We start from the raw sequence: 23,752 nt of genomic DNA on the forward strand, positions 1-23,752 counted from the left end.
ACACACAGAGGATCTAAGAAATCATTTAACTCTATAGTTTAACACTTAACTTTATGCATTAAAAAACAAATCCATTTATGCAAACATTGCACCCATTAAAAGCTAAGCGATTCTGCCCAATAAGAAACATGAGCATTCGCTATTTATGGTGTCTTAAGCTGACTGGATTACCTGGTTGGCTCCCTAGAGATTTCTGCAGTGTGCCAGTGGGTCTTCTTCCTGACCAACTAGGATAAATGCATGGCCCACTGCATTTCTTCCTGGCCTTTCATAATGAAATGTCGGAGTCTTTCTTTCTTTTCCCCACATCAAAATCTCCTTTTGTTTCTTAACTAAATGTCAAGAAATGCCATATATGTCCAGCTTAAATAGGAAAATATGTTCCAGCAAAACCTTTTGTAAAGTGAATTTTTAGCTTCACAAATCCTTTTAGTTCATTATTTCAACCATAAAATAGAAGTTTCTGTAGCTTTCTCTCCAATTAACAAAAACTGTATCCCATGTTTAAATGCCACAAACTTTCCTAAAAATGCCACCTATTAAAAAAAAAATCACAACAGGCAAAAAGCATCAAATACAAGTGGTGACAGAGTCCACCACCTAAAGATACATGTACAGGTACCTGTACAGGTAACCGCACCCACCCCAGGCTCCAACACATACCCCCATGTCCTTTTCTAGACACAAGCACAGCAAACTGACTGGATGCTATGAAGGTGAACTTACCATTCCATGACTCACTCTTCATGTCTTCAATGGCATGAAATGAAAAAAGCCCCCATGAATTCTACAGTAAGCACCGGGACTTGGGAAGGACCACATGGTGTTCAAATTAAGCAGAAACAAGTCCTCCAAAGCAAAGTCCACGGATCAAAATAGGTAAGAGCATCTCTTACCTATGATGGTGCACGTAGCTGACCATGACGGCCAAGAGACACAAGAGGAGGATGATGGCAGTGGTGTAAACCACAGGATGCAAGAGACTGGCTGCCTGGGTGTACAGCTCGGATCCTGTCAAGTCCTGAGGGGAAAAGCAGAGAATCATGCGAGTGGCTCTTTCATGGACATTTAACCATGGGGACTTTCCTGAGGGACTGAGAAAGTTCAACATACACTTTGGCCCGTGCATCTCTGTGGTATGCAAGGCCTGATGTCTCCTGCTACCATCTTCACACATGTGTCTGCTTTCCCCAGTTCCACTGCGAACTACTGTGGCATACACCTGTCTGACCCAGGTCGTCTACCTCTTCAGTGTGAACTCTGCTCCGCCATGAGGGTAATGGATAGAGAAGTGCAGCCCACATGCAGGTGACCCAGAAGGGCAATCAGACTTCACTCTCTTTAATGCCCACTCAGCCCATCTGCAGATTCACAAGCTGAGGAAGCACAACAAAGATCAGCCTTCACAGTCAGCAAAGCCCAAATTGATCCCTGTAACTACTGGAAGTCAAGTCAACCTCATGATCCACAATACGAAGAGACTCGACGTGGTGAAAGGGACTACAGACAAGACGGAAAGACGTGGTTCCTGCCCCTTCAGAGCTCAAAGCCACAGGGGAGACAGACAGACAATCAGATCCAGACAGTGTATGATGGAGATGTAAGTACAGTTATAGGAGCAGAGAAGAGCCCTGTAAGAGTTCCCCCCAAAAAAGGTAACAGTGAGTCACTTACACAGTATTTACCATAATCCAGACGCTGACTATGTCCATCGCTCTACAGAGTAACCTTATGGGGTAGGTTTATGGTTAGTTCCATTTTATACCTTGGAAAACTGAGGCCCAAAGAAGGTAAGTGTCAAGAGTATTCGATCCAAAGGAAGATGACTGCCAGTTCTATCCCCAAACCCAACGCTGACACTGACTTGCTAAAATGAAAATGACAAGATGCCTTAATTGCTGCCTTCCTTACTGGGAAGATATCCCCCCCTCTGGCTGTGTGCTATGGTTTGGGTCTGGAATGTCCCTGAAAAAACCTCATGTGTTGAAAGCCCAGCCCCCAAGCTGACAAGATTCAGAGGTGGGGCTTTTAGGAATTGACTGAATCAGGAGGGTTATACTCTCATCAGTGGATTAATCCATTTGATAGATTAATAATTCAAATGGACTATTCAGGGGTAAGTGTAGGCAGGTGGTGTGGGGTGGGAGGAAGCAGGTCATTGTGGATGTACCCTGGACCATATCTGCCCCTGGTCCCTTCCTGCCTCTCCCTGCTTCCCAGCTACCAAATGCTGAGCGGTTTTCCTCCACCACGCCCTTCCACCATGATGTACCGCCTTACCTCAGGGTCAGATCAATGGAGCCAGCCAACCATGGACCCACAGCTCCAAAGCTCTGAAACTGTGAGCCAAACCAGCCTGATTTCCTCCTCTAAGTTGTTCCTGTCAGGTATTTTGGTCACGGTGATAAAAATCTGATTACTGCCCAGTGGGAAAACTAGGTTACAGAAGTGAAAGCTACGATTCCGCAAACCCCTTCACTCCACTCTCCTGCACTGACTCCTAGAGCTAACAATCACGGCTGGATGTGGGGAGAGGTTCCTAAAGGTGTATCTGCAGTGAAGAAGCACTTGACATAATATAGGAAGGGAACAGGGGAAGAAGCCACCAACAGAGTAGGGAAAGAATGGATGAATTCCCCAGGGAAGAAATGGAGCTGATGATACAAAATTATACACGGACAAAGACCCTATCGGAACACCCTAACAAACCCCTCACTGAAACAAAAGATGAAGAGTTAATGACAAAAAAACTGACAGAAATCCCAGTTAATGGACAACCAGAACACAGGAAACGAAATTCAAACCTGTGTGCGTTCCTACACCCTAAAAAGTCTCAGCTGCAACCTACTTATTCACTCAACTCATCGAGCACCTACCATGCCAGCCACCGTGACGCGCAGAGGCAAAACAGTCTCAGAGGACTGACAGTGTGGACTAAGCACACAAAAGGGAAAACACCAGAGAAAGCCTATCACAAACAATTCCAAACCACCTGCCCTGTGAGGCACCCACAGTACCTGTCCACACACATGGCCTCAAGGCATTCACAATCTGTTAACAGTCAGAATATAAAGAGTAGGAAGATTTTTTTAGAGTTGGGACAATAAAAACCAGTTAGATGCTATTAAGAGTGGACATGTTTCCCCTCGATTTCTCTGAAAAACTACCATGCCACTGTAGAATAATTGAGGATAAACTTGCAATATCTAGGATTTAGTCTACAGACTCTTTTCACGCTCTGCCTGCTTTAGATTTCTGGAGGAAATGTTCAACAACACACTGCCACTGGATACCTATAGGATCTGGGGACATTGCTTCACTGTAAAATGCAGACATGCAAAATGCAGACACGCCAATCATCTTGCAGGGCCTGGGAGGGGGCAGAAGGAGGGCATGTAAAGATGCCTTCCACAGTCTTTGGTAGAGGGTAACAAAACATAAGGAGGAAGATATTAGCAAATAAAACAGGAGACAGTGTTGATTTAATTCCCAAGATACACTGTATATACTACTCAAGTTTAAAAGACTCAAGTTTGGTATATTTCAAAAGCTAAATGCATGTGACATACAAAGAGAAAGAGACTGGATCTTGAAACAGAATGCAAAAATGCTTAAAATACCAAGGAAAAACTAAAGGAAGGCATAAGCAAGCACCTCTGTGCTGGGTCACAGAAGACACTGCTCCCATGGGCACATTTTGAGCTGCCTACATGCAAAGAGAGCACCTGCCAAAACAGACCTAAGGAGACAAAATATGAAGGGCCAGATATTTTAGGCTTTGCACACCAAGGGGCAAACTGAAGCTATCACACAGACACTCATTAACTATTCACAATGAGAACACCAAAACTTAACAGATACTTCTCAAAAGTAAGAAATACAAATAGCCAACAAATACATGAAAAAATGTTCAACATCATTAGCCATTAGGGAAATGTAAATCAAAACTATACCAAGATTTCATCTCACATCAATCAGAATGACAGTCATCAAGAATACAAATAATAATGCTTGAGAGGATATGGAGAAAAAAAGAACACATTTTATAATGTCCACGGGGCTGTAGATTAGTACAAGCACTACGGAAATCAGTATGGAAGTTCCTCAAAAGACTAGGTATAGAACCACCAGATGACACAGCTATCTCTCTTTCTCAGTATTTATCCTGAAGAATTAAAGTCATCTTAGACTGTAATGCATACATATCCATGTTTCTAGCAGTACAAATCACAATAGCCAAACTATGGAGCCAGTTTAGGTATCCATCAATGAATGAATGGATAAAGAAAATATATACACAATGGAGTTTATTCAGCAACAATTAAAAAAAATATATATGGCATTTGTAGGAAAATGGATGGAACTACAGGCCATTATGTTAAGCAAAATTAAGTCAAACTCAGAAGGTTATGAGTTGTATGTTTGCTCTCATATACAGAAACCAGAGAGGATAAATGGACAACAAAGGTGGGGATCTCCAAAAAAATCAAAAGGTCATTAAAGGAGAGGGACCAAAGGGTGGAAGTAGGGGAGGGAGGAAGGAAGTACTGGAGAGTGACATTGGTCAAATTATACTGTTATACTGTATGCACGTATGAATACAAAACAACAAACACCATCATTATATACAACTGTAATGCACCAATAAAGAAAAAGGATGGAGGGTGGGGAGAAAAATTTAAGAACCATTCTTTGCTTTTCAGCCTTAAAGAGAAAGGGAAAAAAAGAAAAAGTGTACACACACACACACACACAGAACCTGGCTGGATTGAACAATAGGACAAAATATAAGACTCCTTCAGACAGCTGAGGAAATTAGGATATTGTGATATCAAACAAGTTAGAGATCTACAGGGAGAGATAAAGCAGAAATCTGAATCAAATTATTTTTAATTATAGTAATAAAAACATAGGTCTCATAATAATCATAAAAAATTACTAAATACACTATTTTAAAATGACACTAAGAGAATATTAGGAGAAAAGTAAAACTATAGTTTGCATTGGCAACCTGGCAATTAGTGAGACAAAAGTCCCTGCCCCAAATGCTCACATGAAGGCAGGCTGTGACAATCAGTGATCTTGGTCACACTTCTATAGGGCACAAAATTAAAGGAGAAAATAGGCAGGAAGTTAAAAACTAACAATGCACACAGAAGTTAACTTTACCGATGCAGAGAAAATCAAAATGGCCTAGAGTGTGGGAAGTCACAAAGACCAGAATTACTAAGGCCCCAAATGAAGGGGAGGAGAGTACATGACAGACAGAGCAGCGAGAGGTCCTTACAAGAGGTCCTTCAAGCCCAAGGATTGCTAAATATAAAACTATGGAAGTATTTAATAATTCATTATCATCATACCAATAACAAGAATAATTAAAATCAGGAATTAAATTTCCCAGGGTCGAACAAGAGGGTGCAATCCAAAGAAAACATCTCAAGGCACCTCAGTGTGTTAGAAACAGCAACCTATATCGAGACCTGAACAACACGATTAAATAAAAAGTAGATCTAAAATCAGAAGTATTAAAAAAAACCAAAACCCAAAACAGACCATGACTTGTATGCTTCTTTTTCATTTCCTTTTCAAGAACAGAGAATAATTTTAAGATTGTTTTCCTCCTTGCCTCATACAACACACAAAATCAGTTGCAATCCAACTATAGATCTAAATGTGAAAGGTTAAATACCCCAGAACTCCTTGAAGAAAACAAAGGAGAGATCCTCATAACTGTGGGACAGGCTAAGATTTCTTAATTGGGACATTAAAAAAACTACTACTACTACTACTACTACAAAAAACAAACAAACAAACAAAAAAACAAACCCAAAACTAAGAAATCAGACTTCAGAAAAATTAAGAAACTGTTCATTAAAAGACTGTTAAGAGAGAGAGGGCATGTCTGCAATGCTTAATCCAGCAGAGGAGACTTTACACTCAGAACCCACATCAAGAATTCCTCCAAAACTCCAATTAAAAGTCAGCAAACCTTTGTAGAAGCTTCACCAAGAAACACCCAACTATCAATAAGGAAACCTCTCCAGTCATCAGAGATACAAATCAGGGTTACAATGACATCACCACCACCAAAAAACACTGAAATTAAAGACTGACAATACCAAGAATCTGTGAAAAGGTAGAGCAATTGCAACATTCATTGCTGCCACTGGTATAAACCAACAGGACCACTCAGTCCTGCTGCCATCAGGTGGCACTAGCTACTAAAGCCGAACACCTGGAGAGCCATTCCACTCCTGAGCATGCATGTCCACTAAAAGACATGTATGTGAATAATCAGGGAATGTGATATGTATGTGATAACCAAATGTTCACTGGCGATAAAATGGAAAAACTGGTACATTCAATGAACTACGACCTAGCAATGGAAGAGAATAAACTGCTACTACATGCAAAGACAAAGATAAATCTCATTGTTGTAATAAGACAAACAGAGGACAAGCTGTAGCTCCAATTATATGAAAGAGAAGAACATGGAATATATTTGCTTGTAAGTTTTAGCCAGACACCAGAGGGTAGGCACCTCTTGAGATGATGGTAGGAACTGAATGGAAAGAGACACAGGGGCTACTGAGTGCTGAGGTACAAACCTTGATGCCGGTGGTAGCTAAATGTGTGCATTGCATGTAAATCTGTCACTAATCCATACGCTTAAGATCAGTGTGCTTTACTTCAATTTGGAAAACAAAAGGAAGAAAGAGTTGGCCCCTTCAATGATTAATTTCACTGTGGAGAGATTTATCCTGCAGAAATCCTATTAAATATGTAAAATGGTATCACACAAGCAAACACATAGAGAAATATCTGAAGTAAATTATGGGACAAATTGGGCTAGGGATGTAGGTCAAGTGGTAGCGTGCTCACCTGGCATGTGCGGGGTGCTGGGTTCGATCCTCAACACCACATAAAAATAAAAATAAAAAATAAAGATATTGTGTCCACCTAAAAAAAAACTATAAAATAATGTTTAAAAATTATGGGATAAATTAATATTCAGAGATAAAGAAAAGAATGAGGAAACTTTTTTATAGTGACATGAGATTTGAGAAATGACAGTTAGCAAAGGGTTTAGAAACACAGATTCTGGAACAAGGAGTTCAAATGCTTATTTTAACACAAACTAGCTTTGCAGACATGCTAAGGGGTATAAACTAACAGGACCATTTGGTTACCCTAATTTCTGTTCAGTATTTTTTCTTAACCTCTTGGTGCCTCAGTTTACACACTTGTAAACTGTGGTAATTACTACATAGGATTCACTGCAGTGAATGCCATTCTTGAAGAAGTTGTTTTGAGGACCAAATAAATTAATGCATACAAAGATGTCACCTGATATGTTAAGTGATTAATGAAGATGAACTACCACCTCCATTATCAACCTTTAGATAACTATATGTCATAAATTTATGATATATAGTTCTGCCAGGCGCAGTGGTACATGCCTGTAATCTCAGTGGCTTGAGAGGCTGAGGCAGGAGGATTGAAAATTCAAGGTCAGCCTCAGCAACTTAGCAATGCCCTGAGCAACTTAGTGGACCCTATCTCAAAATAAAAAACAAAAAAGACTGGAGATGTAGTTCAGTGGTAAAGCACCCTTGGGTTAAAATATTCACTACTATATATAAAAAAATATATATATATATATTATATAAATATATATATATATATTTCCATGAAAAAAAGTGTATACAGCAGATCACTATTATTACAAAATGTTCACTGAAGAATAATGTAGATAGCATGCATCTTTTGGGAGAAAATGGGAGCTCCATGGTACTCCATGGTACTGGGCTTGCCTAGCATGTGTAAGACTGTAGGCTAAATCTCCCACACTAAACAATTGAAACAAAAACATTACTAGCATCCATGGTTGATTATAGAGTAAATGAAACAGAAGTTTGCTTTCGTTCAGCATGTTTCATATAAACATACTAAAAGCATCACAAGACAGAGGAAAATGAATGACTACTCTCTAGTTTGTTGTATCTGGTTGAACAGTAACAAGAGGTAAACCAAGACACGGGGATTACTGTATCTTCACTGCTATTACTGGTCAGGATGTTAAATCCTACACAGCTTGACTGTAATCATTACCCTACTTTCTGTTCGGCATTTCTTTTCCTGACTGATCCCAGAGCCTGTGAATCTTCTTGCTCAGAAAGGTAACTTCTGATCACATCAGTCAAACAACCCCAGTTTCCACTTAACTTTTTCCTTTGGCTCTCACTGAGAGGAGCTATCTTGTCTATCTGTGTCTATTCTAGATTTATGAGTAAACATATTCCTTATATCTGATTTTCTTGCTCTCAAATCGGATCAGGAAAAGTTATATGGACTATCTCCCAAGATGGGGATTTAGACTTCTACATAAAATGATATATTTAAGATAGCATTCAAGAAATACCGAATTTTATTATTTAAAAAGTTTAGAAGAAAAAAAGATTATTTCCTACTTTTTAAGATAATTATTTTTGCAAATAACTTTAATTACTTTAGAGAGGTTATAATTTCACTAACTTTGCCTCCATATTTAACTAGCACCTCTAAAATTCCCATACACTCACTAACTTTATTATAACTTTGTCAACAATTTCAGATGCACTTCACTTTTCTGCCTCTAGGTGGCACAGTTACCTCTAAGAAAAGGAAGAGGATATTTGAAAATAAATAGAAAAAATCTTAGTACTGTATTTTAGCTTTAAATAATTGTCTTACATTTTAAAAGATTAAAAGTCTGAAAGATAAAAGAATAGCTTATTCCTTCTAGTAAAGGATTATATTAATTTAAATAATTGAGAAGAACAGCTAGGAAGTTCAAAAATAGATGCTTTAAACTGGTATTAGATTAAATAAAAATAAAAGTTTCACAGGGTACAGTAGCAAAGTGAAGCTTAGAAAATGTCCATTTTTTTTTAAATTTTGTGTTTCATTTATTTTACTCAGTTCTTCCTGGTTAACATATACATTTAAGACAATCAGAGTTTCAGATTATCTTATACTCTAAACCCAAACTAGAAAGCACTTAAACTGAAAAACTATCTCACCCTTTAACTGATGCTTCATGCTTTAACTTAAAAGGTGCCTATAAAATAATAAAATGTGAACTTACAGAAGCCAGACTTGGTGCAATCAGACATCTTGCACTTGTGAAAAGAATCAGGAACTATCAACACTCACTTTAAGCCCAAGAGGAAGAACCCTTCAAGCAGATCCAGCTGCATCTAACTATGCAGACTCCAGCCACTGCCAACTGGGCACAAGAACGTACACGCTCAAGTACAGTTGTACAAACTCCTCACTGATTGAAAAGATAATCTATCTATTATTCACTTATGCTTGGCTGGTGTGCTGGACAAGGGAGAGGAAGTTGAGAAGCAAAGAAAATGAAAAAGTATTAAGCAAATTTTAATATAATCCAGGCTGGCTTTAAGATCATTTCTAGTAGAAAATCATATTTTGTTATTTTTAAAAAACAAAAAACTCAGAAAACATCACATTTCAAGATTATGGAGTACTGATAAAATACTGTCTAGATTCCAGATTCACAGTTGAAATTAGATAAATATGTGGAAGCCCTCATCCCCTAGGCTAACCTCAAGCCATTTCTGAGAAATGTCTTTCAGACTTGTCAATAATTCCTTCCATTGAACTTTCAACACATTCCACGATGTTAGTATCATATAATAATTACAGCATAAAATAACAACTAGCATGGTTAATTTCCTAATTATCTGCTCAGGAATCAGATCCAAATATCTCATTATTAAAAATACCTGCTCCTGTACACTAATATGTTACTTTAACCAAAAAAGATTAATAGTTGTTAACTACAGTAAATAATAGCAAACAACATTAGATTGATTGGCATTAAAACTGAAAAGACACTATATGTCAATACTGTCGCTTGTAGGTGCAAAACTCAAAGTATCACCATTCTGAATTCAAAAGGAGTTTAATGATGACTGTGTGTAGTGGCATTAGAGAGGCAAAGCAGGAAGCCCTTCTTTCACTGTGTGCATCCTACCCTTGAGCAGAGAAATCATTTTGGTTGACAGAGCTGGACTGCCTACACCCAGGATCTCTCTGGGTTTTGAGAAGGTCAAAGTCTAGCTGAACTCACGAAGTTCACTGGAAATTCCAAAGACTATTCCCATACCTTTCATTTGGCAGTAACTACATTTCACTTTAAAATGAGAATTACAACAAACATCACCCCTTACATAATTAAAGAAAGCAATTTATGTTAAAAATTTAAAAAAAAAAACTTTGTTTAGGCTTAATTATGTGCAGGAAGAAATTAGAATACTTAGTATTTATGCATAAAGTTAACAACTGCCATACCATTAAAACTGCGTAGTTACTGAGGGAGTAGCACTGAATTGTAGTGATATTTTCATCTGAGTAGAGTATACGGCACCCATCTGAATTCCAGCCTCCTTGTCCATTCAGCAAATCAAAATCCCACTGGGCTGCAATGGCATCTGTTCCATGTGCGATGCGACGCAGTGTCACATTAACAGGGACGTGGTGGGTATCTACATTCACACCATCTGGAGAAAATGGGAAATAACAATATTTTTGAAACAAACTTCATAAAGAACTAAATGTCAGTGTATACACTAATGGGTACTCTGCAAGATCTTTCTTTCGCTAGTGACTCATTAAAATGAGAAGGAACAAAAATAAGCAGTTTTTACGAACACTGAACAATAAAGCCACACTGTCCAGTGAGCACAAGGTAGCATATGCCACATACGAACCTATCTTGGTGAGAATCACAGGGGTGACCACTGTGCGCCGCTTCCCATCGTCAGCCAAGTTGGTCGAATTTCCAGTGGCTGGAAAGAGCTTCCCATTACGGAATGCAATGAGCTGAAGCTTGTAGAGAGAGTCATCGGGTGATCTAACCTCTCTTTTTTGCTTTGGTGAGAAAAGGGAAGGAGGAAGCTGAATAGAAGCCTCCACAATAGTATTCTGAAGAAAAAAAAAATACATGAAAAAATAAACAAAAGCCAAAAAAAAAAAAAAAATAGAAGTGAGGTTTCCATCTTCATAAGCAGAAAAGAGGAAAAGGTCAGATAGTTATGAAAGTCTTCTAAATACATGTTGAATTTTTTTAAAGTTGTATATCCAAAATCTCATAGTTACAACAACTGATAAGCTAAGCAAACCAAGGCAGCCCAGACCAAAAAAGCATAAAACACAGAGAAATGCAAACTCTATTTCAAAGAGTTTACGAAGTAAACAAGGGAATCATTTCAAATTACAAAGTTAATTTTCCCACAAGAGCACACATTGCTGAAGCAGAGAGCATTAAAACAGACCGAGGACCTCAGAGCCACTCCTCATGGCAATTTTGCCATGTATGGCAAAGTACAGTAAAAACAAAGGACAAGGTTGTGCACCTTGAATGTGAATGTAGCTAATTTAGGCTTATGGAACTTAAGGCGGTTTATGACAGACTCAAACACTCAAACAACAAAAGAATGACATTTACAAACATAAGTTTAAATTCAGCAAACTCTTCTTACAGCACCCCTTTTCTTGACTCTAAGATCATACTTGGAAAAACAAAGTAACGGATAAAAACAACTGAAGATGCTGACTGATTATGGAATGTTTTTCTGATTTCTTTATTGGGGATTTTAAACTATTCAGCATTCAATATAAAAAGCCCAGACACCAAAGAGGCTAGCAATTAACTATCTTTTTAAAAATTCTCTATTTTAAAAATTTATTACCAAGTCTTTCTCTTGGCCACTGATCGCCCTCCCTCCAAACCAATGCTCAAAGCACCAACAGGATTTCCAGTTTAAACAGCACCTTGGCCTGCAAAGTCACCATACACTGCTCCCAAATCCCAAGTATGGCAAACAATGTGACCCAGACCTGCTGCTCAGGCCTCTTCCAGCACACTGATAACCCAGCCACAAACTTCTCCATTCAGAGCTCCCCTCTGATCCCTGACTCTACTGGGCCTGAATGAACGAAATGCTCTCCTGTTCTGACAAACTCTTGAGTTTATCTGGTTTGATTTTTAGCAAGGTTAATTCTTGCTTAAGGGAGATGGGCGGCCAGGATCTACCCGGGACTTTACATGAGGTCCTTCACACTGGGCTTCTTTGGACGATGAAGCACGTCTTTGCAGGAAGTAGTCGGCTTTTATAGCTGGCCGCACCTGCTCTGAACTTGGAGCATTCTGTGCACATCCGTGTCACAACCAAGTACTGCAGATTCAGTGCGAACTCGTTCTCTGCTGCACGAGCCCATCTAGGAGGATTTCTGAGGACAGTAATGCTCATTTCTGGATCCCAACATTAATGCTTCCTGGCACTGGTATCTGATAAAAACAGCTGTTTATGGCATGAACAAAGTCAGGTTTGTTCTTTCAAAAAGGATTCCACTGAGGCAAATGATTGACTACAAAATTATTTTGCAACAACGTCAAGATGAGCAGATGTCTGTGTCTGTTGGAGAATATGTTTTATAAGTTTAAATATGATTTTTAAATTTAAAATGGCAAGAAAAATATTTGCCAGAAATATTTTGCCTAAGAAAAAACACAGAGGCTTCTAACAAATACATCCTGATGGAGGAAGAAAGTTTAATTATAAATTCATTTGCTAATCTAGTAAATTTCTATAAAGTATATAAATTTCTCTGAAGTATATAATGGGCATATGAAGAAGAAAAACAGATTAGAAGTTCAAAATCCTAATAAAATGTTACATAATGCATATTCATTAAAAATTAAGTACTCTAAATCATAAAATAGTTCTACTTGGTAATAAATTCTTAGAATAGACCACAAAATGACTTGAAAACAAAGCATAGTTATTGGAGAAAGAAATAATAATGATAAATTACAATTATTTTTAAAAAGTAATACCCAGCAGGTTCTAAAAGAAAGCTACAGAAGGAAAACATGCATACTTTCTATAAGACAAGAAAGGTCTTCTACACAAGTTTAACTTGCAAACCCAACCCCAAACAACAACAAAACAAATATTAATAGCTACATATCCATGGATGTTATACACTTAAACGCTTTCTAAAATCTCTTTCCAAGTCCAATAAAGATATTACTAAACAATAATCATAGGTTCCCTGGAATGGAGAAAGGGGCCTCTATGGGTTTTTGATAAAGTGAACCTCACCTCTATCAATTATGTTTAGATTTTTATGGTAGGAATGTAAAACTGACACATTTCTTTTTAAAAAGTCTTATAAATCTAATCAAAGAAAGAACACTTATTTAGTTTGTTATAGTTACTATGATTATACAAAAGTCTCTTGACCTAAAGGCATAGAACACAAAGTTTAATTTCATGTAACTAAGTATACATTTATTTCTTAAATGTATGGATTACAATAATGAGGTAGGTATAACACAGGAACTACAGTTAATAAATAAATAAAACATGACTGAAAGACCATGTGTCATGAGAAGAACTTGTGATCTGAAACATGATGGTGGGATCTGTGCCCCAGGGACAGCATGTAGAAGCTCCACTTGGGCTAACCTGAGTCTCACCTGCTGAACACAGCTGAGTATCTAACAAATGGTGGTGAGGCCCAAGGGGACCCTGACTCTGACCAGCACCAAGGCTGTGGAATGGCGGATGGTATTCCTGTCATCATAACCTGGACAGGGTGGAAGAGGTGGAGAGAGGAAATGCCTGGAAGTGATCAACTCGCCAATAAGGTGGACCTTCATCATGATCCAACTTCTACAATCTGGTTTAGTATTAACTTTAAAAATTGATGAAATAGGAACACATATGAAATGAATGTTACCACGGAGCTCTTCCTATTTGCTAAACTCATGTACAGTTTACTATTTTCAATGACATTAAGCTAAAAAGAAAATAAGTGATATCAAGGATGACAACTCAAACACAGAAATCCCTCTGCTGGATTTTACCATCTTTCCTTGAGAAAGAATCAGGATTTCCTCTACTTCATAATCGATACTTTAAAATTTGCAGAAATCTCATAAAAATTTTCAGAAATCTTATTAAAATCTATAGCATTCCATGACTAAAGTCAAATGGGTCAAAAACCATCAGATGCCAAACAATAATATACTAATTTACCCAAGTTTTTTTTTTTTTCTACTTACTCACTTTCAAACAATAGGTATTATGACCTATCTGAATCATTTTCTTGTGTGTAGCTACTAGGTATTAGCCGCCTATCACCTTTCAATTACCTCACTGCTATAGATTAACAGGGATTATGTTTGCCTTCAGAAAGTTTAGCTGACTTTGTTAATTAAGTCCACTGTTAATTGTATTCAACTGCAGCTGTTAGATGTTTAGCCACTCTGTGCCTGACACTGTGCAGAACCTAAAGACATACAATGAAAGAAGCTGTGGTCCTTGCCATCCAATATTCATATTCTAAAAAGATGACCAACAAGTACAAAACAATATGAGCCAATACTTATCGAGTGATTATTCTGTGCCAAGTACCCTTGTGAATGTCTGCACATTTACCTCATTAATCTTTTCAGTAACTCCTTAAGTACCATTACATAATCCCCCATGAAACAGATAAAGAACTGACATTCAGAAAGGTTAAGATACTTTTCCCAAGTTCGCACAGCTGTTAAGGGGGGGGGGGGGACGGGGGGCCTGGAGAGACCACACTCTTAGTTGCCATGTCGTAGGCTTCACTATCAATCATTATGCTGCCTTAGACCTACTCTGGAGAATGAGCAAAGCCCCCAGGGGATTCACAGGCAATGATTAGCTCTGCCTAGGGAAGAGAAAGAAGGCGTGAAAACAGCATGAAGACCCAGAATGACTGCTCTTAAAACTCACAGGACAGGACGTGGCCAGGATGAGAGCGCTCTTGGACGTGTAAAGAAAAACTGACTTCTCAATTCTGGTCAAGTAAATTAGGAAGAATCAGCGCCTGCTGGCTAGATTATAGCTGAGCTCAAACACTTGCTAACTGCTAAAAAGCCCTTGGCAGTTTACTGGAAAGACATGAGTTTATTAGGCTCATATGTGAATTATGGAATCAACAGTGAAAGGGATCATTTTGATAAGAAAAAAGTCAGAATAGATTTGACGGATGCTATTGGCAAGAGTCAAGGACCAGGCAACTCCACCTCCAATGGGAGACCACAAGGCGGGGCACTGGGTTCACCAGTGACCCAAGCATAGCTCTGTGACCCATGAGTGGCACATGATGACAGAGATGGGCAGCATTACTGAAAAGTGAGGAGAAACAGAGGACCCGCAGGTGAGGCAGGAGAAGACTGATCAGAGGGTGTCAGACTTCACGGAGGGGACATTTCTGAAGGGTCTTTAAACATAACCATGGAGCTAGGAAGGGAGGGGAGAAGCAGGGGACTCCAGGAGAAAAATCAGGGGGTGCCTGCACCCAACATGGATAGGCGGTTGGGAAAGGAAACAGAAGTCTGCTGTCACTGGGCAGAGGGAAGAGCAGGCAGGAGGAGATATGAGCAAGAGCACTAATGTGGAGTGAGAAAGTCACCCAGCAGACACCTCCGAGACGGATGTTATGAAGGGCTGACTAAGGCTGACTTCCCTTCCAGCCAGATCTGGAGACAATGCTCACAAATATCAACAACCTGAGATGGCACAGGCACTGTCAGAACAGGCTCCATGGAAGGGGACACTGTTAGGTGCCCTCTGCTCTGCAGGTACCAGCTGCAGGATGTGGGAAGGAGGGTCTCATGGTGGTCCTCACAGAGGGCCACAGGGCCAAGAGGCACTCAGGGGATGGGAGCACCCACTATTTGCTAAATGGTAAGATGGTATTTCAGTATTTTATTTACCAAATGGCAGGGTTACATTGGCACATGCTGGCTGATTAATAGTACCCCCAGGTAGACAAACCTACACGAGTCATGGATTTGTATGGAATAGCCTATAGTACCAAAACCAAACAGGAATCTGCAATAGTTAGGGAATTTACGATAGTTTGGGCAATACAGGTGGAACTTGACTTAGGATGGGTCAACGTATAATTTTTCAACAAACAGAAACACATTCAGCAGGAACCACACTTTGATTTTTGAGCTTTTTCCAGGTTAGTGACATGTGTTAGTGATATATTTTCTCACAACACAGGGCAGTAGCAAACCACAGCTCCCAGGCAGCCGTGAGCTCACAAGGCTAAACAACTGAGACTCGAGCATTCTGTGTTGCTAAACTATGGTGTCTGGGAGGTCAGGTGCCATCAATACATGTTCAACTTGGGATATTTTTAACCTTACAATGAGTTTGAATCTACAGAGGATGGGAGTCCAAATCTGGCTACGAGGGAGCCTTCAGGGAAGCACAGAGTCAAAACATGCAGGAGGCAAATCACTTGAGACATCTACTGCCAACTCAAACATCCTCTTAAAAAATATATAAAAAAATAAAAATATCTTCTTTATGGGTTTAACTTCATATGATCCATTTAAGGGTAATGTAATCAATTGCTGGATGTTCAAATTATCTAGTTAGTATATTCAAGGGATTAAAAAAAGTATGCACAGGAAGAATAAAAACTGCTCTAGCATTAAAGTTTAAAATGTGAAGAAAGTCCTCTGTCAAAGTGCTAAAGCTTAAGTACATTTGGTGCTGCTGATGTTAAAACTGTTAACTAATTTTATTTCATGGAAGATATGTTCCTTTTTCATTCAGTGTAATGATGTCCATCTATGAAGCATGAATAATAATGTAGTGTGTTCTTGCTCTGGTCACAGGATGATCTTTAAAAGGACAGAACACGAAATTGGAAAATCTGAGAGTATTCATTTAAAGCTTTCTGCTTTAGAGGGCAGAAACCCTCCTTACACAGAGGTGTAGGCCGTGAAACCGACGAAACGTACAGTTTCATCATTTTTAATCCCTTTCTACCAGCCGTGATCATCTACGACACAAGGTTTATCACTTTTAAGGCTCCTCAAAAACACATGCCCTTGTGTGTGTTGCTATTCCTACGCCTTCTGTGGTTTATTTTTACCAATAAATGTTGCAACACAGAAAATTGAGCAGGTCTACAGTGCAAGGCTGGGTACATCAAGTATTCTCAGAGCCAAAAGTAGCAGAAGAAGCTTGCCCATTTTCCTGAGTATATGGTACCAAAGAAATATAATATTATCAGACTTGTTGAGGTTATCTTGGTGAGTTGTGATATTTCTAAATTTGGCAAATGAGCTCTCTTTATGGAAGTCACCAGGGTAAAGTTTGACAGAATACACTGATTATGCATTCATCCATTCACACTTACTAGGCACCTACAGTATACCAGAATATATTTGATTGATTTTTGTACAGCCATTAAAATGACTAGAACTGGGAGCAGTGGTGCACGCCTGTAATCCCAGTGGCTCAGGAGGCTGAGGCAGAAGGATTATGAGTTCAAAGCCAGCCTCAGCAAAAGTGAAGGGCTAAGCAACTCAACGAGACCCTGCTCTAAATATAATACAAAATACAGCTGGGGATGGGGCTCAGTGCTCTAGTGCCCCCGAGTTCAATCCCTGGTACCCAAAACAAAATGACTAGAATACTGTTTATAATGCCAGTCAGGAACAAACCAGAAAAGAAGTTCTGAGTAATTAAAAATCACAGAGAATATAATAGCACATGACCATACAAAGCTAAATGAAAATGTTGCTCCATTAGGGAACTGAACTTCTGCCTCCAGCTACTTAATTCAATGTGGCTTAGTGAAACACACCTATATGCCCAATTTCAAAAAGAAATCAATAAAAATGAGATATTGAGATATATGTAGATATAGATTATACACACACACACACACACACTTCTTTGCCAAAAATCTTGATATTCACCTTGCCTGATTAAATGCCTGGCCTCAAGGCTGACTTCCCTGTTAGGCACAATGGTAAGGACCCACAATATTTGTAGGGGCCCATAAAAATGTTTTAGTGTCTTAATATGAGGATCAAAACAAAAACACTTTTAGGTAAAAGAAATTGTTTTAATATATAATATTAATATATTTGTTTTTATAGTACTATAGTCATAAAATGTAACTTTTGTTATTTTTGTGTAGAGAAAGGGGAGTCCAAGACGAAAATGCTTAAGGTCCAGGAAAGTCATTATGGGGCTCTTCATGGTACAAATTTCCTTTTTAAAAAAAACCCACAATATCCCCATACTTCTCCCCCACTCCAAAAACCACTTTTATCAAAAATACAGACAATAATAAATATTGGCAAGGATGTGGGGGAAAAGGCACACTCATATTCATTGCTGGTGGAACTGTAAATTGATGCAACCAATCTGGAAAACAGTATGGAGATTCCTTAGAAAACCTGGAATGGAACCACCATTTGACCCAGCTATCCCACTCTTCAGTCTATACCCAAAGGACTTAAAAACAGCATACTATAGTAACACAGCCACATCAATGTTTGTAGCAGCTCAATTCACAATAGCTAAACTGTGCAAACAACCTAGATGCCCTTCAGTAGGTGAATGGATAAAGAAATACATATACAATGGAATATTATTCAGCTTTAAAAGAGAATAAAATCATGGCATTTGCAGGTAAACAGATGGAGTTGGAGAATATCATGCTAAGTGAGGTTAGCCAATCCCAAAAAACCAAAGGCCAAATTTCTGATAAGTGGATGCTGATCCATAATGAGGAACATAGCGAAAAACACTTTTAATAAGGTTATTTTACAAAGCAAAAGACTTTTGTACTAAACTAATGTGAATAGCAATTAGAGAATATAACCTACCTTTAGTGCCAGACTTGAAAACGTATTTGAAACGTTGCACTTGAAGCTCAGCTGCTTGTCTAGGTTCCCATCTGGATCCCGCCTCCCATAATCAGAAAGTCCTGTGCGGTCGGAAGCTGCCACTTTCTGGAACACGGTGCAGGTCATCCCGGTGAAGCCAGCGGCCTTGATGACATAAGCCTCCAGAGCAATATTGGGTGAATACTTCAAAAACCAACCAAAACAGGAGTTATGAAAGAGTTATAATCTGGAGGAAAAGCACTTTCCAAGACTTTTCAAACACAAAACACTACGTATAAGCCAAACTAAAAAGCACAAGTTCTCATTAAACAAAAAGTATGTAGAAAACTGGACAAAATTTTAAAAGGCGATGGAACAAAAACAACAACAAAAAAGTCCTAAAATGGAAAGATGATCAATGACAAGTAAAACAAGCTACACCGTACAGGAAATCAGCTATAAATGAGAAGTCAATTAAAAATAGTCTGCAGGCTGGGTGTTCAGTAGAAGAGGACTTGCCTAGTGCGCACAGGTCCTGAGTTCAATCCCCAGCACTGCAGAAAGGTAAACTAATCTAAAAAGAATAGAATTAATTTGAAAAGCACTTTGCAGGAAGAAAAGCTACACAGTCAATATGGAAGGTCCTATTTAAAAAAAAAAAAAAAAAAGCAACTAGAGAAATCAGTAAACCATTAATGACCATTTCATGGGAGGAAATGGAAGGCAACTAGTAGGGTTTGAAATCAGCACCTGAAAGTTCAAGATCTCAGGCCATATTCACCTTTTCCCTTTCCAGGGAGAGCAAGTTAACTCTTTGCATTAGGTTTACAGAGATTCACTCCAAAGCTGTTTCTTCAGAAAAGAAAGGGAGGTGCTAGTTCCAAGAGTAGGAAAGAAACAGATTTAAGAGTGATCAGATTAGAAAAATTGCCCCAGAGTTTTCAAGGGACTCAAAAGTAAGCTAAACTTGGGGGCTCTGCCAAAATGTAGGACCTGCTGATACCACAGCTGCCAGAACCCAAGCATCACGCATTCGTCAGAAGCACACCAGAACGGGCTCCAGAAGTAACAGGCTGATGAGCCCCACGTTCAAATCCAGCAATGTGACAGGGCCTACTGCCAATGCCAAGGGCAATGTGGTGTCTCTCCATTTCCTAGAGAGTGTTAGGTGAACCTCTATCATAGGAACAAAGCAGCACCTCATGTCCTATATGAGGACAGTGTTTTTCTTGTTTTTTTTTTTTTTTTTTACATGAGACTCTGGTATGAGATGCTTAAAATCTATTAGGAAGATACAAATTCTAAAATGTGAGAAGGACGAAGGAATTTGGCAAGTGTGGCATACATGGACATGGTACTGACTCCAAAGGATGGTATTTTCTACATATGACAGAAAATAATTATTGGTTCTCAAACTTTTCAAGAGTAAACAAAATTTGCATTAGCTTTTGTCTCACAGAAAAGCTTAATTAAACTGTTAGTTAACAAATCATGTGTTCCAATTTTTTATTGATCAAAGCCTCACATAAAAAACTGAGTTTTTGATGAGTAGCACTAACCATGATCAGCACATGAAACCTCAGTTAAAAGAAAGAAACCTGTCCTCCAAGACCCCCTGGCACCATATCCTTTCTTAATACAGCAGCCCCCCCCCCCAAATAGTTCCATTTTCCCCCATTCAGTTATCTGTAGTCAACTGTGGTCAGACGGAAAATATTAAATGGAAATTTCCAGTAATAAATAATTCATAGATTTTAATAACTTTTATCAGACTATATTATTACAACTGTTGTTTTATTATTATTTACTATTAACCTGCTACCATGCCTGGTTTACAAATTAAACCTTATCCTAAGTATGGACGTATAAGAAAACACACAGCGTACATAGGATTTGGTACTATCTGTGGTTTCAAACACCCACTTCGATCTCAGAACACTTCCCCAGGGAGTAGAAGGGACTGCTACTATGTAAGATGTGTCACTCCTATACTCATTTTACACGTTGAAATGGCAGGTAAAAATACACACCATCACCTTTACTACACCCAGGACTTCTCAGAACTGGTGAGGTTCAGAAGAAGGAAGTAGGTTCTCTTCGCTGATAAGAAGGCCCAAGGATGGCATTCAAACTGGGTTTAATGGGCTGGGGAAAACGTAAGGTGAGAAGCTGGTTTCAAGTAAGGTCATGGATCTGTGAGGGAGAGGATGGTAGCCATGCTGGGCCTCTATTTTATTTACTATTCAGGAGAGTAATCCTCATCTTAAAGGAGCAAAAATTACAATAAAACACAGTACAATAAAAAATGGTCTCAGAAATCAATGAAAAAGTGATAATTTTAAAATTGCATAAAATCTCTGCTGTAAGGGTAGAATATTCAACACTACACGAACCCACCCAAAGAGTTAAAAAATGAAAACCGTGGACCATCAGAATAAGACTGCTAAAGGAACAACATACCATACTTCTCACAGTTTTAGAACAAAAAGTAAGCAGTGAACAGAGGAAGTTGAAATAGTTCAAGTTAGCATAGATAAAATTCAGTACTATTTAACTGGGTGATTATCATGCCAATTGCTTCACAAGTGTTGGAGGGTGTCCAGTGCTCTTCTGAGACCAGTGTCTGGGCAAGCAATCAGGCATTCTCTCAAAACACTCTTGAGGGCCCAGAACAGAGTACTAGCTAGCTCCCTAGCTCCAGTGGACTGTGGGTAAGAGCCAACAGAACACTACAACAGCGCTCTTACTTTCCTTGTAGAAACAGTTTCAGTGGATTCCATGGTGCTAAACATTCAAATGAGAAATTTTCAGAGTTCTCTCCAGTCACCAATGAAATTGATTACTCAAAAGCAAAATTAGCTTTTAAAATATTTTAGAAAAGGAAATTCTATACTAATTATCAGTAACAGAAACTGCACACCCTGTAAAGGAAGAGACCTGTGTCTTTTGGGTTAGAGTCATTACAGTGAATTTTTTGTCGAGGATACTGTCACACTCACTGTTGAATAAACATGAGCCCCACTGGCGAGCCGGTAGGTAGCGATGCGCTGTAGACACTGAACAATCCGACTGCAGGCTCTCGCTTCCCTCTGCGCCAGCCACAGGACCCGCTCATCAGCCAACATGATATTGCTTGCGATGTCAACCATCACGTCCCCTAGCTAGTGAGCATGAAGGAAAAAGAAAGAAAGATCTTTGGAGCAGAGGCAAGCTGTCTAATAGCATCAAAATCCTACAGAGACAACAAGAATGTCCATCTAAATTTTTTACATGAAAACCCAACAGGCACTTTTCTTGTTTCTTATTAAAACAGCTTTGGATAGGAACAGCACATTCAACTATGGTCATTTAAAAATATTTAGCTCAAAACAGGTACTGAAGTAGTCACTACCTCACTAGTGAAGAGACCACTGCCTGGCAGATTAACAAAACGATGACGTCACAGGACCCCAGGACAAAAACAGCTCTAGTCTTCACCTCAAAACCATTATATGATAAACGTTTCTTTTTGTATAAGCATTAGCTCAAATAAAACTCAATGATTAGTTAAAAAAAAAAAATCTGTACTTCCCCCCTCTTGTTTAATCTCATCATGTTCAAAATTCCAGGCACGTCCAAGCACCGTGAGTTTCCCATTCCTGCGGTGCAATCTGTACTCTGGTGTGTGGTTTCCTCCCCCTGAATGAAATCATTCTTCCCTTCCTTGGGACTCAGTGAATGCTTCAAGACCCAGTACCTTGAAATGAATGGACCCTAAGAGGAACTACTCCACGGTTTGCTTAACGTGTTTCGTATGACTGATTTTTTTTTCTCATTAGCTCACTTCAGGCCTCGCAGATGTAAACATCTAATCAAGCAATGCCAGTATTGCTACTGTCACCTGTGTATCCCTGCACAACCCTCTTCCCCATGAGAAATGCACTGAATGATCCAGCTAACAGGACACACTGTTGAAGAGGGAGGTTGATACAGAGCAAATTCTTCACAAGGAGTCTGTTGCAGAGAGGATAATAAAAACATCTACAGGCTGGCTGGCCCTCTCCCCCAGAAGTAGGCATCAAAGGTGGAGGCCCCAGTGCAAGCCAGGAAGCTACCGCTGCTTCAGCAGTTGTCTCCTGGTCCTCCCAAGAAGATCCCACCTAAGGTTTTCACTCCTGTTCTGCTTCCAGCACTCTTCCCAGTGCACAGAATTATGAGGGCAGAGGAGGTTTTGGAACAAGTTCAGTCAAAACCCCATGGTTCACTTTACAAAGAAGACAGGCAGATCCAAAACCTGGAACCATGGAGTGGGCAGAGAGGAGAGACCAGCACCTTAATGGTGACGCCGCCACCTGCCCACATCTTCCCGCTCAGTAAACGCATAGCAATGGTCCTGTCTTCTGAACAAGGTGCAGACCACACTCCAATGATAAATGCAGGCCTCATGAGACCATGTCTGGCACCCAACAAGCACTCCAAAAATGTTGACTCTGCCTGTTATTTTACTAAAGCATTTTAATGCTAAAATAGACTTCTTTTTTAAGATGACAGGCTCCAGAAGTGACAAGGAGTATATTTCACAAGTCTGTGTTCACATATAACCAGAACTAACAAAACCGGCTTTTTGCCCTCTTAAAGCCCCAGCCCCCAACCTCAATCTGATCTGAAAAAATCCTGACTCTGTACTGTCCTGATCACAATGGACCATGATTATTTCCATGTTTTGTTTCCAATGTAAACATCTAGGAAAAAGGACATCATACTATCTTACTTATACCATTATTCACTAGTAGGATTGGTATGGAGCCCAATAGTTATCTATGTTTATTAATCAATGCTTATCAACGTTCATTATTCTGTTCATGTACAATGTGTATTAAGTAAACATTTGTTAGGGGCCAAAGTGAGCCCTGCGCAGTAGACATACAGCAGTGAAGGAAACACACATGATCGGTCTTCAAGCTTAGAGCCCAGTGAAGAAAATACAAAACAAGCCAGTAATCCCGTTCTTTAAAA

At 39.2% G+C, this 23,752-nt stretch overlaps 1 protein-coding gene across 2 annotated transcripts in view; it reads right to left on the reverse strand.

The window, feature by feature from the left end:
* Adgra3 (adhesion G protein-coupled receptor A3) overlaps nucleotides 1–23,752 on the reverse strand; it is a 105,268-nt gene that overhangs the window by 13,178 nt on the left and 68,338 nt on the right. Inside the window, exons 11-15 of one of the 2 annotated variants that reach the window (XM_015481999.2) lie at nucleotides 21,757–21,918; nucleotides 18,758–18,961; nucleotides 10,779–10,992; nucleotides 10,360–10,568; nucleotides 897–1,021 (exon numbers count right to left, since the gene is read on the reverse strand). In XM_015481999.2, the coding sequence (XP_015337485.1) occupies nucleotides 897–1,021; nucleotides 10,360–10,568; nucleotides 10,779–10,992; nucleotides 18,758–18,961; nucleotides 21,757–21,918 (914 nt within the window). The remainder of the gene's footprint in view (nucleotides 1–896; nucleotides 1,022–10,359; nucleotides 10,569–10,778; nucleotides 10,993–18,757; nucleotides 18,962–21,756; nucleotides 21,919–23,752) is intronic. The other variant, XM_048784274.1, reaches the window with a different exon arrangement.

This window comes from Marmota marmota, unplaced genomic scaffold (genome assembly GCF_001458135.2).
Source record: "Marmota marmota marmota unplaced genomic scaffold, marMar, whole genome shotgun sequence".
NCBI lineage: Eukaryota > Metazoa > Chordata > Mammalia > Rodentia > Sciuridae > Marmota > Marmota marmota.